At 53.6% G+C, this 14864-nt stretch overlaps 1 protein-coding gene across 1 annotated transcript in view; it reads left to right on the top strand.

Annotated features, from left to right (window-relative positions):
- Positions 1-9165, top strand: part of Rph3a (rabphilin 3A) — a 40596-nt gene extending 31431 nt beyond the window's left edge. Inside the window, exons 12-20 of the mRNA XM_052168320.1 lie at positions 197-276; positions 1996-2070; positions 3669-3778; positions 4510-4636; positions 5593-5649; positions 6033-6187; positions 7040-7121; positions 8261-8357; positions 9035-9165. Of these exons, the coding sequence (XP_052024280.1) occupies positions 197-276; positions 1996-2070; positions 3669-3778; positions 4510-4636; positions 5593-5649; positions 6033-6187; positions 7040-7121; positions 8261-8357; positions 9035-9165 (914 nt within the window). The remainder of the gene's footprint in view (positions 1-196; positions 277-1995; positions 2071-3668; positions 3779-4509; positions 4637-5592; positions 5650-6032; positions 6188-7039; positions 7122-8260; positions 8358-9034) is intronic.
- The last annotated feature ends 5699 nt before the right edge of the window (positions 9166-14864 follow it).

Below are 14864 nucleotides of genomic sequence, written 5' to 3' on the forward strand. Positions count from 1 at the left end.
CTTCAGGGCACCCTCAGTCTGTCAGGGGATGAAGACTGCAGGATGGATGGAGTATCAGATCAGACCAGGGCTGCCCTCCCTCTCTTCTGAGGTTCCAATGCTTAGCTGAGGCTGGAGACCTTGGGAAGTGCTCAGGAAATGTTTGTCGATTGACTAAGCAGATGTTTTGCTTGGCTCCTGTCTCTGCTGCCTGCAGCCACACTGGGTGCCCTGGAATTCAGCCTCCTCTATGATCAAGACAACAGTAACCTGCAGTGCACCATCATCAGGGCGAAGGTTTGTGGGACCCCTGGGGAGGCTCTGGTTTCCCTGAAGGTGTGTGTGTGGGGACCCCTGGGGAGGCTGTGGTTTCCCTGAAGGTGTGTGTGGGGACCCCTGGGGATGCTCTGGTTTCCCTGAAGTTGTGTGTGTGGGGACCCCTGAGGATGCTGTGGTTTCCCTGAAGGTGTGTGTGGGGACCCCTGGGGAGGCTGTGGTTTCCCTGAAGGTGTGTATGGGGACCCCTGAGGATGCTGTGGTTTCCCTGAAGGTGTGTGTGGGGACCCATGGGGAGGCTCTGGTTTTCCTGAGAGACTCAGCTAGGGATGAATCCCAGGCCTGGCTCCCACCATCTCTGACCTACGGCAATGACAGAGATGAGACCAGGGTTGTCTTCAGCGATGGCAGACTTCCTTGGCCATGGGAGGGAAGGGGGGACTTCCTCTAGGGCCGGCCCTGTGGCTGCTTCCTGAGAGTGGGACCACCTTGGCTGTGAGGGTTGCCCAGGCTACCAAGCATACCAGAAGGAACACCTCAGGTACCCACCAAGACGTAATGACAGCCTGACTTGGTGATTTTTGCATCTCTTCTGCTGATGTCTTTGTCCACCAGGGGTAGCACTGGGGGGTGGGGGATGGGGATGGGGAGGGAGGCACAGCAGAAGGCTGCGGGGTGTGTGGGGAAGGTGAGCTGAATGATCCCAGACCCTGGGGGAACCCCAAAATAAACTTAAGTCTGGGACCCGAGGAAAACCAGCAAGATCTGGACCAGACTCCCCCAAAGCAGATGCTGTCCCAGGCCACATCGCCGTTGTGCCACTGGGGGCAGGTGGGAGTGGCTAACCCTCTGTGGCTCATTGTGGGTGACAGTGGTGTCCTTCCCCCAAGGCTAGGCTAACTGAATGCAAAGTGACCGGCCATGGGTGGGTATCTCTGTACCTGCTGACCTGTGGTAGAAATGGCATCAACCTACCTTCCCTCCGAAGCCCTTTCTTTGGCATGCACTTATTGAGCCCCTTCTGTATACCGGGTTCATGTATATATTCTCTCTTCCCTCCTATTTCGGTGATCAGACGAGGGAGGCATTTTTTTTTAGCCCCATTGGTCAGGTGGGGAAACTGAGGCCAGAAAGCTAATGCCAGGGATTACATCCCTGGAGAGATGAGGTTCATCTTCAAAGGCAAGCTCTCATTCATTACTCCCTGAACCCCACAGACCTGTGGACGCCATGGCCCCATCACTCAGATGAGCAAGTTGAGGTCGTGGGCAGGACTCCCCCTGGCAGTGAGACTGAGCTGCAGGAGCTTGAAGGTTGCTTGGGTGAATGAGGCCAGCTTAGCTCAGCTCAGAAAACGATGGCAAAACACAAACACCTTCTCCAGGCCTGGAGGAGAGACAGACCATGAGTCTCTCTCTTCAAGTGGGGAAACTGAGGCCTCAAATGAATGCTAAGGTCAGGCCCTGGATTCCAGAGCGCCCCTGCCCCCCCAGCCTCTCCTCCCTGCTCGGTGCTGGGGTGTCCTCTCCATTCCCTAAGAGACTCACATTCCTCCACTCAACCAGCACAGAGAGGCATGGAAAGCTGCCCGAGGCCGCACAGCTAGGGTGTGGCATGTCTTTAAACTCAACGCTGGCATTATCTTCATGATACAGCATCCCTCCATTCTGTCCCCACCGGGTGAGACAGGTGCCGTCGCCTGCCGTGTCTGCAGGCCTCAGGCCTCTCCTCTTCTCACAGGGACTGAAGCCCATGGACTCCAATGGCTTGGCCGATCCCTACGTGAAGCTGCATCTGTTGCCCGGAGCCAGCAAGGTACTCAGGGTGGGCGGGGCCTGGGTTCTGCTGGGCTCTCGGCTCAGGGCCCAAGGCTCCGCTCCAGCCCTCAACCGGCAAAGCCCTCACAGCGTGGGAAGGGGCAACACCCCCACAACAAAACTCTGGAGCCCAGCAGCTGCCAAAGGCCAAGGGGAAGCAATCACACATGTGAAGACATGTTTGTGGGTCCCAGTACTGGTGCCGTCTGCCCGCCCCTTAGCTAGTCACAGCCAGTGAGCGTGAGTGCACATATATGGTATGTGTGCACACACGTGTACACACACACAGACACACACACAGATAGACACACAGACACACACACAGACACAGATAGACACACATGCACAGACACACATACACAGACACATATACACAGATATATAGACACACACAAACACACACACACACACACACTTGAGGCAACAGCAGCAGTAGTTTCCAGGATTTAGGGCTAAGTCCTTGGATACTGCCATGCTCCTGAAGGGATGTGGCCCTGCCCTTCCCTGCTCCCCTGCGAGCCTTTCTAGGCTCTGAGATTAATTTCCCTCCTTGGTGGCCCTGCTCAGAAAGTGGCTGGAAGGGGGAGCCGCCTCTCTGGCTTTCCTGTTTTGCTTTTTTTGTGTGTCAGAGGTAGAGTGGGGTGTCTTTGGGGACAGGGGGAGCCCAAGGGTTTATGTTCCTGGGACAGTGCCTGTTTCAGTGCTGTGAGTTTTAAATACCTAATAAGGTAAGAGAGGGCACACACATGCACATATACATGTTTAAACACATGTGCATGCATGTATGTACATTTGCATGCAAACACATATGTATATGTACATACACATGCATTCATGTATGTGCACATACGTACACACAAGTACACACATGCTTTGTGCCATCATTGTCTTTGAGTCAAGGACTGCCTCCTCCTGTCTGTGACTCTGGTCCCTTCTCTCCTCCAACCCACTGGTGACTTTTGGGGTCTATCAAAATCCCTGTGAGTCCAAGTATTCATCTACACATCAGTGTGAGTTAGGGCCAGCCAGCCTCCTCTTGTGTTGTATGTGTATTTCCAGTCTTCTCTTCCAGAATGGAATGAAAAACTTTACACTGTTTTTTAAAAGGCTAGGCCCGATGGCACAGACTCATAACCCCAGGTACTGGACAGGCAGAGGCAGGAGGATTACAAGCTCAAGGCCTAGCCTGAGCAACTCAGTGAGCTCCATCCAGAGATTTAAGGTTCTTTGTTTTAGGTTTTGTATTTTTTTTTTGTAGTGGGGGTGTTAGAGCACCTGCCTGTGTGCAAAGCTCTGGGGTTCCATCCTCACTGCTGAGGGAGGGAGGCTGCCTCTCCCTGCACCCCAACTGCTCCCCCCACCCCCTAGGACTTGCAGGCATGGAGGACACTGCCTGAGGACTCAGGAAATATCTCCACACCCCTGCCTCAGAGCACACAGCATTGTTCCTGCTATTAACCATGTTTCCAAGAGACACACCCAAGCTTTCTCACTTTAAGGGGGTGTTCAAGGAGGGTCTGGGTTGGTTCTGCTCAAAGGTGTCATCTGTTTGTCTGTCTGTCTGTCTGTTTGTCTGTCTGTCTCCTGGGGCGCTAGTCCAACAAGCTTCGTACAAAGACCCTGCGCAACACTCGGAACCCTGTGTGGAATGAGACACTGCAGTATCATGGCATTACAGAGGAGGACATGCAAAGGAAGACACTCAGGTGCCAGCAGGCGGAAATAGAGGGCGGGGCCACGGAGGGCGGGGCCAACCCTTATAAACAGTGTGGACTCCAGAAGGAACTGTAAATGCAGGGGGCCTTCCTTTCTTATCAAGGTGCCTGTGGCTGTCAGCCTGTGTTGTCCAGGCAGCCGTGACAGACATCTGCACATGCTCAGTACAGACTGAGGGGTTTTTTTTTTTTTTTTTTTTTTTTTTTTTTTGTCCCTGGTTGGCTGAATGTGTTTGGATGTAGAATCCATAGTTATAGAGACACAGCTAAGACACACATGGTACAGGGTTGTGCCTGCCTGTCATCCCAGCACTTAGAAGGCTGAGGCAGGAGGATCAGGCACCCTGGGCCAATCTGGAGTACATAGTGAGTTTTAATCTAGCCTGGGCTACATTGCAAGTCTTGTCTCAAGAAAAGGTGGTGTGTACTGTGTGATCTTGTATATACAGGATCAAGTGCAGGCCCATGGCCCCTTGCAGGCAAGAGTGAGTCTCTTAGGGTAAGGGAGGGTTTAGGGAAGGACCCCGAGGGCCTCCGGGCACTGGAATGTTCCCGCCCTTTACGTGAGCAGTGGTTATAATACACAGACCCCTCAGGCTTTGAACTGAGTCCCTTACCTGACTGGAGGTAAATGGAGCCGCAGCCTCATTCCTGGCCACACCCAGTGCCCCTCACCCAGGCACCTAGTGGGGTTCAGTGGTCTGTTGCTTTCTCTGGCACAGGATCTCCGTGTGTGACGAGGACAAGTTCGGCCACAATGAGTTCATCGGTGAGACCAGGTTCTCGCTCAAGAAGTTGAAGGCTAACCAGAGGAAAAACTTCAACATCTGCCTGGAGCGGGTGATCCCGGTGAGGGGGGGGGGGTCACTGCCTTCCTGCAGTGCCGTGTGGGTATCAGACAGGGCCTGAGGCAGTGCAGAGCACCGGGTAGAGGTGGGGGGGGGCACTCAGGGTCACCCTCAAGAAGCAGGAAGCCAGTTCTCCACAGGGAAGCCTCCCAGCCTCGCTGCTATGGGAGGGGGGGAGGGAAGGCTTGGGAGATGGACCTGCAGCAGACGGCCAGGAAAAGGTGCACGGTGAGGCACTGGGCAGTGCTTCTGCAGCCAACTGGGAGTGTGGGTCACACAGAGGAAGCCACAAAAGCCTGCCCTGGGCACGAGGTGTCTCCTTGGGTCCATGTCTGGTGGCTTTTCTACTCAAGTCACTAATCCAGCTGGTCAGGACAGTGACTAAGTTCATGCCTTCAACACCACTCTCATCATGTGGGTAGATCTGTCTTGATAAAATGGGCATAGCTGCATAGCTGACCCGAGACGCCAAGGAGGCCAGGCAGGCAGGAGTCTGGTGAGTTCCTTCTTCAGCCTCACTGTGGTGTGAGCTCAGGATAGGGGCCTCGTCAAGGCCACCCCCTCCTCGCCTCTAAATGGCAAAGGTTGAGTTGAACCCACAGTTCCCATCTGTGCTTTCTGGAGCCCTGGGGTTCATCAGAAGGACCCCAGAGCCACAGAGGAGAAACATCTGGTAGGCTAGACCCTAAGGACCCTGAGCCAGTCATCCTGAGCAAACGGATATAGTTGTGGTTTATGTGTGGGTTCTCTGACACTTGACTCTTGGTGTCTTCTGTCCACTGGGGAAGGCAGTAGGACTCACACAAGTGGCTGCTGCCCCCGTCTTGACAGTTAATGCTGTGTAAGCCCTGGGGAGAGGGGAGTGTGGAGTGCATGGCTGGGAGAGCCTGTCTTTGCGGCTCCTGGCCCTCCTTGGGCAGGGGGATGGTTACCTTCCCATCCTGTCTCCTTCCACAGATGAAACGCGCAGGGACCACTGGGTCCGCCCGGGGCATGGCTCTTTATGAGGAGGAGGTGAGCTGGCTGTGGGTGGGAAGCTGAGCCCACCAGGGGCCACTTTACTTCCCGCTTCTTCCCAAGTTCTCTCTCTATCCCAGTCAGTGACCTGCTGGTTCATGGGGGGAGGGGTGGCCTTCATCCCCAGGGTTAGGCCATGGGAAAAGGGTTCTGTCCCTATGGTTACACAGCCATGATCCTGGGCCCGTGTCACATGGCATCTGCTGCTGGCTGTACAGAAGACAGTAAAGGCACGTTCATCTCTTTCCGGGGATCTGAGACCAGTCCGCGGTGCAGACACTTGCTGGCCCAAGCTCCCCTGCCCTCTGCAGCGGTCTCCCGTAGCAACCACCCACATCCCACGCCTCTCTGAGCCCCACACTGCCTTTTGCCACACGCAGCAGGTGGAGCGGATCGGAGACATAGAGGAACGGGGCAAGATCCTGGTGTCCCTCATGTACAGCACGCAGCAGGGCGGCCTCATCGTGGGAATTATCCGCTGCGTGCACCTGGCCGCCATGGACGCCAATGGCTACTCAGACCCCTTTGTCAAGCTGTGAGTTGGTGTCCTGGGAGGTGAGGGGGTAAAGGGCACCAGAAAGTCCCCCTAAGTCACTAACCATTGAGACCTAGAGAAGGGAGGACTCTAGCCAAGATCACAGCTAAACGATGCCCGGAACAGACTAAAGGTGAGGCTGGAGTATCAGAAGCCAGCCGACGATGCCCACTACTGGAAACCCCCATAAACCGTCCCTTCCTAGAGTGATTGACATGGTGATCCCACCTATAGCCCAGGAGTCAACCACACTTGTCCCCTGCAGCTCAGATCTCCGCTATCAAAGAAGCAACTGGGCTTTATCCAAATTCACTATAGAAACCCTCAAAAGACCCCGAACTCGGGGCCATTCCAGCCATCTCATCAAAGCTGCTCTGCGGGTGACAACCCCTTTTAAACCCTTTTTGCTCACCTGCCTGGAAAATATAAGAACATAAGCGGACTCGGTTGGTCAAATGTTCCTCTGCTGTTCTGATCATTAGTGTGTGCCAAACCCTGTTTCCCCAGAGTAATTGCTTCCACCCAGAGGATACTGATTGAGCACCTACTGTGTGCCAGGCACTCTGAGAAAGAGCTTCCTGGTTAGAGCAAACAGTGGTGTGTGCAAAGGTCCTGGGTAGAGAGGATGAAGAGGAAGGGGTGTTGAAGAACATGATGGGAAAGAGAATTGGGGCCTAACCACATGGACACTGGTGCCACGTGAGGGTCTAAACTCTCCCCCGGGGTCACGGGGAGTAACGGATAGCTTTGAGCAGCAGAATGACATGAGAAGGAAGCTCAGAGCAGGGCCCTCACCACCCAAGGCGGCACCGGTGCTGGGTCACTTTCTCATTTGCGGGTGTCTCCTCCCAGCTGGCTGAAACCGGACATGGGGAAGAAAGCCAAGCACAAGACTCAGATTAAAAAGAAGACCCTGAACCCCGAGTTTAACGAGGTAAGGCTGCCCTGTCCTCTGTCATACCGGTGGAGACGTCCTGTGTGTGTGAGAGAGAGCAGCGAGCCCCTTCCAGAACATTCCTAATCGCCTCAAAAGAGCATTTCCACTATCGATCTTGGCTTGAGTTCTGTGAAAAGGAAATGGGGCGGGGCAGGAAGCTGTTTTCAGAGACTGAGCTAAGTCAACCTCAGTGTCTTTCCCAGCACACCGATGGATGCTGTGAGCTCAACCCTCAGCCGCCTCCACACCCTCCATCAAGTCCCACTGAGCCCTGGGGCCTCAGTGTGTTCCCCCCTGTGCTCTCAAGGCTCCCCCTCTGCTCAGACCCTGGAATGTCACCTGTGGGCCACCACAGTAGACTCTCGGCTCCCTCCTCCAGGCCTGACACCTCCACATAAGTGCAGAAAACTCCAATCTGAATGTGTCCTTGTTTAAGAGGCCTTGCCAACCTGTGTGCCGTTTTTTTTTTTCCCTGACAAACTCCTATTCATGCCTCAAAACACGTATGTTTTGACTTCTCACAGACAAGGTTATCTTGCGCCTCAGTATAAATGCACTTTGGCAAATCCTGGCAATGACCGTTCTCCAGTCTGGCTACAGATGATGTGTCATGTCTTCCTCCCTTGTTTGTATGAATAATGAACATGACTAAGGTTTACAATTGGTCAGGAAAACTACTTTAAAAAATGAGACCCGTAAGCCCAGAGATAGGATGCTCATCCCTGAGTTTGAGGCTAGCCTGGGTTACACAGCTGAGCTCCAGGCCAGCAAGGGACCTGGAGTTAAGTGAGCACAACCAGACAAAACCTCTCTTGCCTGGGTCACAGTAAATCCCTAACACTAACCCTCAGGGACATCCTCTCAGGAAGGACACCCTCTCATGAGGAACTCCCTCTCAGGAAGCCCCCAGGAGGGCCAAATTCACCATCACTGACCCAGCGACCATCCTAGTATCAAACAGAACCCACGACCAGTGGGTCGCCAGGATTCCATGTCCTAAGGAGCTCTGTTGAAAGGGAAGACAGGCCTGGGGTAGGAATGGTGCTTTGCTCCAGGGACTCCTTGGGCTCCATTCCTCATTGCTAACACTGGAAGCTCAGGGGGCTGTGACTTACTTGTCCGTCTGCTGTTTACAGGAGTTCTTCTATGACATCAAACACAGCGACCTGGCCAAAAAGTCCCTGGATATCTCCGTGTGGGACTACGACATTGGCAAGTCTAATGATTACATCGGTAAGTGCTTCAGTTCCCGGGACAGCCTCCTCATCAGGCCTCCCCAGAAGAGGATCCCTTGTGGGGCACTGGGGAAGGCCACATTCACACAACCCCATATCCGCAGCTCTTCAGGCTCAGGACTAACCTGGGACTCAGGGTCCTGACTTTGATCCCCTCCGGAGGTGCCTTTGCTTGGAAGGGGTACACACTGAGGCAGAAGAGGTGTGCCCTCTACAGGAAGCAGGCACAAGGGAGTCCTCCTTAATTTCTATACAAGATCCAGATGAAGGGTTTATCTCTACCAGCCCTCCCAAAACCCAAGGATAGCAAGTTGTAAACTTGGCACAGGGAGAAAGACTCCAGGCAGGAAGTAAAGAAGAAACTGACTCTTTGGGAAGTGGCAGTGAATGCCGGGTATATGGAGACACATGCAGCAAAGTGAGGATTCTTAACCCTGAAGTCCTGGCTTGATGCTGCAGGAGGAAGCTACAGTACATTCTAGAGGCTCAGAGGGTGATTATAATATTGATGACAGTCACAGAGCAACAGACTTCTCAGAGAATGGGCAGGGCTGTGAGTGTCACTGCTAGGCGGCAACCTTTCTCCCAGTTCTATTCTTAGGTCTAGAGATGCGACCAGCTACTGTGTCCCTCTCCACTGACCTGCACCCCCTCCCCTTCTCTGCTCCTCCCCAGGAGGCTGCCAACTGGGGATCTCGGCCAAAGGCGAGCGCTTGAAACATTGGTATGAGTGTCTGAAGAACAAAGACAAGAAGATTGAACGCTGGCACCAACTGCAGAATGAGAACCACGTGTCGAGTGATTAGGACCTGGTGCCCTGGTGTCCCTGTCTCTGCCCCCGGCTGCTCTCCCCTCGCAGACCCTCCCTTGCTAACCTTGAACCTTTGATGTCTCCCCACTTCAGGTTCTGCAACAAAAGAACCCTCTTGGCTCCAGGGTCTGGATGGGAGCCCTCTCTGGTCCCCAGAGATTCAGTGGTGGGTTTGGGGAGTCATTTACAAAGAGATCGACTCTGACCTTAAGCATATTCGTGTCCCCTTGGGCACTGGTGAACCCACAGGTTGTAAGGACAGGAGGAGGCAGAAATTATATACTGAGGCTACTTCTGTCCCTCCAAAGCACTCCAGAAAAAAGACCCATCCCCTCTAGACACACCAGGAACTAGATACAGAGAATACACAGAGGCCCTGCACCCGCCCCCTTCAGGAAGCTACCCATCGGCTTCTTAGTAAAACCAACCTCTTTCTCTCCGCACCGCCCCCTCCTTGCTCAACTTCTGTCAATACCTCCTCACCCCCCAACCCTGATCCTCCCCTCTACTCCCACCTCCATAGTGGGGGATACAAGGCAGAGCCTCACCCTGTACCCCTGGCCAGCCTGGCCAGCAGCCTCACAAGCTAGATGAAGCTGGATGAAGCTGGACCATACACCTCCGACACCACATCCCCGTTGGCATGGCTACCTATCTTTGAGCCCGGGGTCCTGCAGCCAGCACAGCCTGGGTGCATGGCAGCGCTGTAGACGTCCTGAGGTTCAGGATCTCCTCCTCATCCCTGGCTCCCCAAATGGGCACAGGTGGCACAGAGCTCTGTGGGGACCTGCTCCCAGGGCCCACGCATCTATCCTTCCTCTACTCTTTGCAAAGAACAAAGGACCCTCTCCCCAAACTCCCACTCAGAGCCACCCCTGTTCTGTCTGTCTCTCTCTCTCTCTCTTCTGCTCTCCTCCCTACGATTCCTGGTGGCGAACATATACCAGTATTTAGAGCTTTAATTAGGTCAGAACTCTCTTGGTCCATCACAAATCAAGACGTACATCTGAGGCTGGAGTCAGGCCATCTTCCTCGCATGAGGGCAAGTCTGGTTTTTCCCATCTTGATAACCTTTCCCCCTCGTCAACATCCCAAACCCCACCGCTCCTTACAGAGTCACACAGACCAAGACTAGAGCCTCCCATTCCTAAGTATCACAGTCTTGCTTGTTCCTTCTAACGTCTCTTGAAGATGCCCCCCTGCTCTCGGCAACTCGTGCTGTTCCTGAGGGACTCTTGTGTTCCCCTGAGATGACTCTCCTCTAGAATCAGGCTCTGCCTGCCCCGAGGTGGCTGGCCTTCCCACTCCCATCTTTCCCTCTTGCCCATGGCTCTCCCGTTGAGTCCCCATGGGTCCAATGCTCCGCCCACTTCCCTGTCATGGCCACCTTTAGGAGAAAGCATGCTGGCTGAGTCGCCCAAGCCTGATGCTGGTTTTGGCTCTGGACTCGGAATGCAGCCTGCTCGCAGCGGCCGATGCCCTCCCTCCCCCCACACGCACCCACCCCGCCATATAGAACACAAGTCCCCGGGTGCATGCACGATGCCCCACTGCCTTTCTTTGCACTGATGTAGCCAAAAATAAAGTAGGAATATCCAAGAAAACTACGGGCCTGCTTCTTTTCCTTGCTGGTATCTAGAAGCTTCTGCTGCCTTCCAAACAGGACATGTAGAGGCTTGGGGACCACACAAGAGCAATTTATCAGGGTGCAACATAGTAACGGAAGAGGTGCTGTCTGGCCAATTTCACCCTGAGCATAGACTGATGGGCAAAAGAAACCCAGGGGATCCCCCATCTTCTGAGAAGCCACGTTGCGGGAGCCCACAAACAGCAGGCATGTGTTCATCCCCCTCCTCCCCATCTTTGGAGAGGTGTCACCAACTGCAGGACCAAGTGACATGAGGTCCTGGGAGCTGAGCAGACAGATCAGTCAGTAAAGAGCCTGGTAGCACCAGGACCTGAGTTCAGACGCCCAGAACCCATGTGAAGAGCCAGTTGTGTGCCAGCAAGACAGCTCAGTGAGTAACAGCTCTTGATGCACAAGCTCAGAGATTGGGTTTCAATCCTTGGAACACACCGAAGTGTGCAAAGAGAGGGTTCCCTGGTCTCCACCTACATCATGGACACACAATAAAGCCGGGTGTGGCGGTACAGGGCTATAATCCTAGTACCAGGAGGCAGAGACAGAAGGAAGAGTCCTGTTGATGTGAGCCCAAGCAAGCCCTCCGACGCACCCCCTCCCCTTCCCAGTACTTGCAGCAGACATCACTAATCAAACAGTGCCCGCCAAGGAACCTGCCAAAGGCTTCAGAACCCTTCTGTGTACAGTGCTCCACACAGCAGACATCACTAATCAAACAGTGCCCGCCAAGGACCTGCCAAAGGCTTCAGAACCTTTCTGTGTACAGTGCTCCACGCAGCCACTGCCACACAGCCCAGGGAGGCCCATCCTGACAAAGGCTGACCCCTGACCCTGGCATAGGACACACCCACCAGGCTGAGCATTTTCATGAACACTGGGACTCCTGAACAGGCTAATTGTTCTTTTCTCTGTTATGACAGCGACTGCATGAGTCGATGCGGCAGGAAACGCTGTCTCCACACACATCCTTCCCTCACGTTGGCCAGGTGCTTATTCTATCTCTGACTTAACATTTTGGAACGTACCCGGGGCACTGCAGTGACGTTATCCATGAAGCCCCCTGACGCACAGCACGGGCTTCAGAAACGCCACCCCATGTGCCTGCCCTATCCTTGGGCTCTGGTGTGCAGCGCCCATCCAAGATGATGCTCCTGAGCTGGGGAGCATGCCCCACACGGGAGGCTGGGAGAAAGCAGGAGAGGCAGGCACAGGCCAGGAGGAAAGGGTGAGACTCTCCAGCTCGTGTCCACGGACTCCCAACCTCCAGCAAGCCATGTCAACTTTACCTTGAGTGGCAGTTGGAGGCGGAGCTGAGCCTGGGCCCAATCAGGGCAGAGAGAGCTGACAGAGGGGCTGGGTCATGAGGGTAGCAGTGTGTCCCAGCAGCTGGCCATGTGGCCAACAGGGTGACTCAGGGTCTTAAACCTTGTGATGTGGGCACTGCCCCGCCCAATCAGGCTTGCCAGGGACGCGGCCTCACTGGACTTAGTGATACTCATTAGCACACATGGGGGGGAGGGGGGACATGGGAAAGTACAGATGAGCTGGGCATAGGGAGATACTATAATCCCAGCACTCAGGGCACGGAGGCAGGAGGATTGCTATAAGTGGAAGGCTAGCCTAGCCTAAGAGACTATGAGGCCATGTCCTAAAACAACAAGAAGGGTCACTGAGATAGCTCAGAGGGTGCAGTGTCCTGACTGGCAGGACCTAGTAATTCAGGGTGTCAAGGAGAACCCAAGCCTGACAGAGAGAACAGGCGGGAGACGAAGCGAGGCCAAGCAAACCAAGCAAACGGGGGTTCTGTGTCAAGGCCTGTTTAATGAAACGTAAAACGTTTGGTAAGAGGAAGTAGGGAGGGGCTGAGGGGGATCCTAAAAGCACGGGAAGGAGGAAAGGTCATCAAAGGGCATCTGCAGCTTTCCTGGAATGCTGGTTCTGCCCAGACCATCCCAGGTGTTCAGCCAGGTAAAGAACCGGTTGATCGGCCTTGTGTGAAGAAGGGAGGGAGGGGGTTCAGCTGTAAACCGCAAGGTCGGTGAACTTTCAAAGTGAGGCTGTTGAAACTCCGGGTTTTCTAGGGTTTGGTCTTCAACAGTGCAGGTGTTCGTCACCAAGCCTGGTGGCCTGAGTTTGGTCCCCAGGGCCCACATGGTGGAAGGAGAGAGAGCTGACTCCTACGAGTTGTCCTCTGACGTCACATCCTCACATGCATGAAGTAAATGAATAGACTATTTAAAGCACAGTTAGCCTGGCCCTCACCCAGATCTGCCCAGGACCCTCAGATGGCCTCCTGTCCTCCCATCTTGGCACTCGTGGGAGGGGCCTTCAGCATCCCAGTTCCCTCAGGACCCACCAGGCCTCCCAATGAGGCCAACGAGATTGTACCTGGGGTCTGGGAAGATGGTGCAGAGGAGGATCATGGAATTCACTCTGTAGACCAGGCTAGCCTAAACAAAACAAAACAAACCACAGAGGTCCAACTTCCTCTGGCTCCCCAGTGCTGGGATCAAAGGCCTGTGACACTGCACCTGGCTGACTAAAAGAAGTGTAAAGAAGCTGACACTTGGTGCTGAGGGCTCACCTCTGACCTGGAGTAACACAACCTTGGTCAGCAGAACTTCCTGCTCCTGTGTCTTTAAGGGACAAACTGTGTCACGGCCCAGAGTGTGTTCTCAGCCACAGCCTTGGGCAGAATCAGTTTTCCGTTTATTTCCTCCTCTGTTGTAGCTTTCTTTTCTCACATACTCATGCACACATGCTCATGTGCACACATGCACGCATGTAAACACATGCACACACTCACACATTCACACACACATGCACAGACACATGCACACATGTGAATCCAGCTGTGTTGTAGCCCAGGATGGACCAGCCTCCATTATCCATCCTCCTGCATCAGCCTCTGCCTGCTGGACTGCCAGGGCCACCCTCCCACATGCTGCCTTTCTTTCTTGTTTTCCTGTATTTGAAGGGTTAATGACCTAGAAGCCCCAGGCAGTCTGAGTGACTCCCTGCAGGAGGACACCTGGTGCTGAGTCAGTGCAGTTAGGCTCAGGGAGGCCATGGGGTCAGCACCCACCAGAACTCACCAGCTTGGGGAAGCAGGACTAGGTCTGCAGACCCCCAAGGTCCCATTTCTGCCCTAATCACCTGGACCTCCTGTGTCTGGGGAACAGTCTCCACTCGCAATTGCTTCTGTCATGGATCTGCATGAAGGACAATCCTGCTCCTGCAAAAGGCCAGTCTCTTCTTCCTGTGTCACAGTAAATCCTGGTTAATGTGTGTGTGTGTGCATGTATGAGTGTGTGCATGTGTGCATGTATGTGTGCATGTACATGTGTGCATGTGTCTGTGCATGTGTGTGTGAATGTGTGAGTGTGTGCATGTGTTTACATGTGTGCATGTATTTACATGTGTGCATGTGTGCACATGAGCATGTGTGCATGAGTATGTGTGTATGTATAAGTATGTTCATGTATGCATGTGTATGTGCATATGTGTACATGTGTACACGTGTACATTTTAGCATGTGTACATATGTGCGTGTGTGCATGTACAAATATGTGCATTGTGCATGTATGAGTGTGTGCATGTGTACATGTGTGTGCATGTGCATGTGTTTATATGTTTACATGTGTGCATGTGTGCACGTGAGCATGTGTGCATGTGTACATGTGTGCATGTATGAGTGTGTGCATGTGTGCATGTGTATGTACATGTGTGCATGTGTGCATTTGAGTATGTGTGCATGTACAAATGTGTACATTGTGCATGTGTGCGTGTGTGCATATTTGATTGTACATGTGTTTGTGTATTTCTGTGCATATACATGTACATAGACTGGCTCACATGAGAGTGTGTGTGTGTGTGTGTGTGTGTGTATGTTTGGGAGTTGCCATGTCAGTTCTGGGAAGTGAACAGGATTTCCCTGGAAGCACAGGTACAGCTCTTGAACACTGAGCCATCTCTCCAGCCCTCTCTACTTGAGACAGAGTCTGACTGCACTCCTGGCTAGCCTATATGTTGGTAGATCAGGCTGGCCTCCA

This window comes from Apodemus sylvaticus, chromosome 22 (assembly GCF_947179515.1).
Source record: "Apodemus sylvaticus chromosome 22, mApoSyl1.1, whole genome shotgun sequence".
NCBI lineage: Eukaryota > Metazoa > Chordata > Mammalia > Rodentia > Muridae > Apodemus > Apodemus sylvaticus.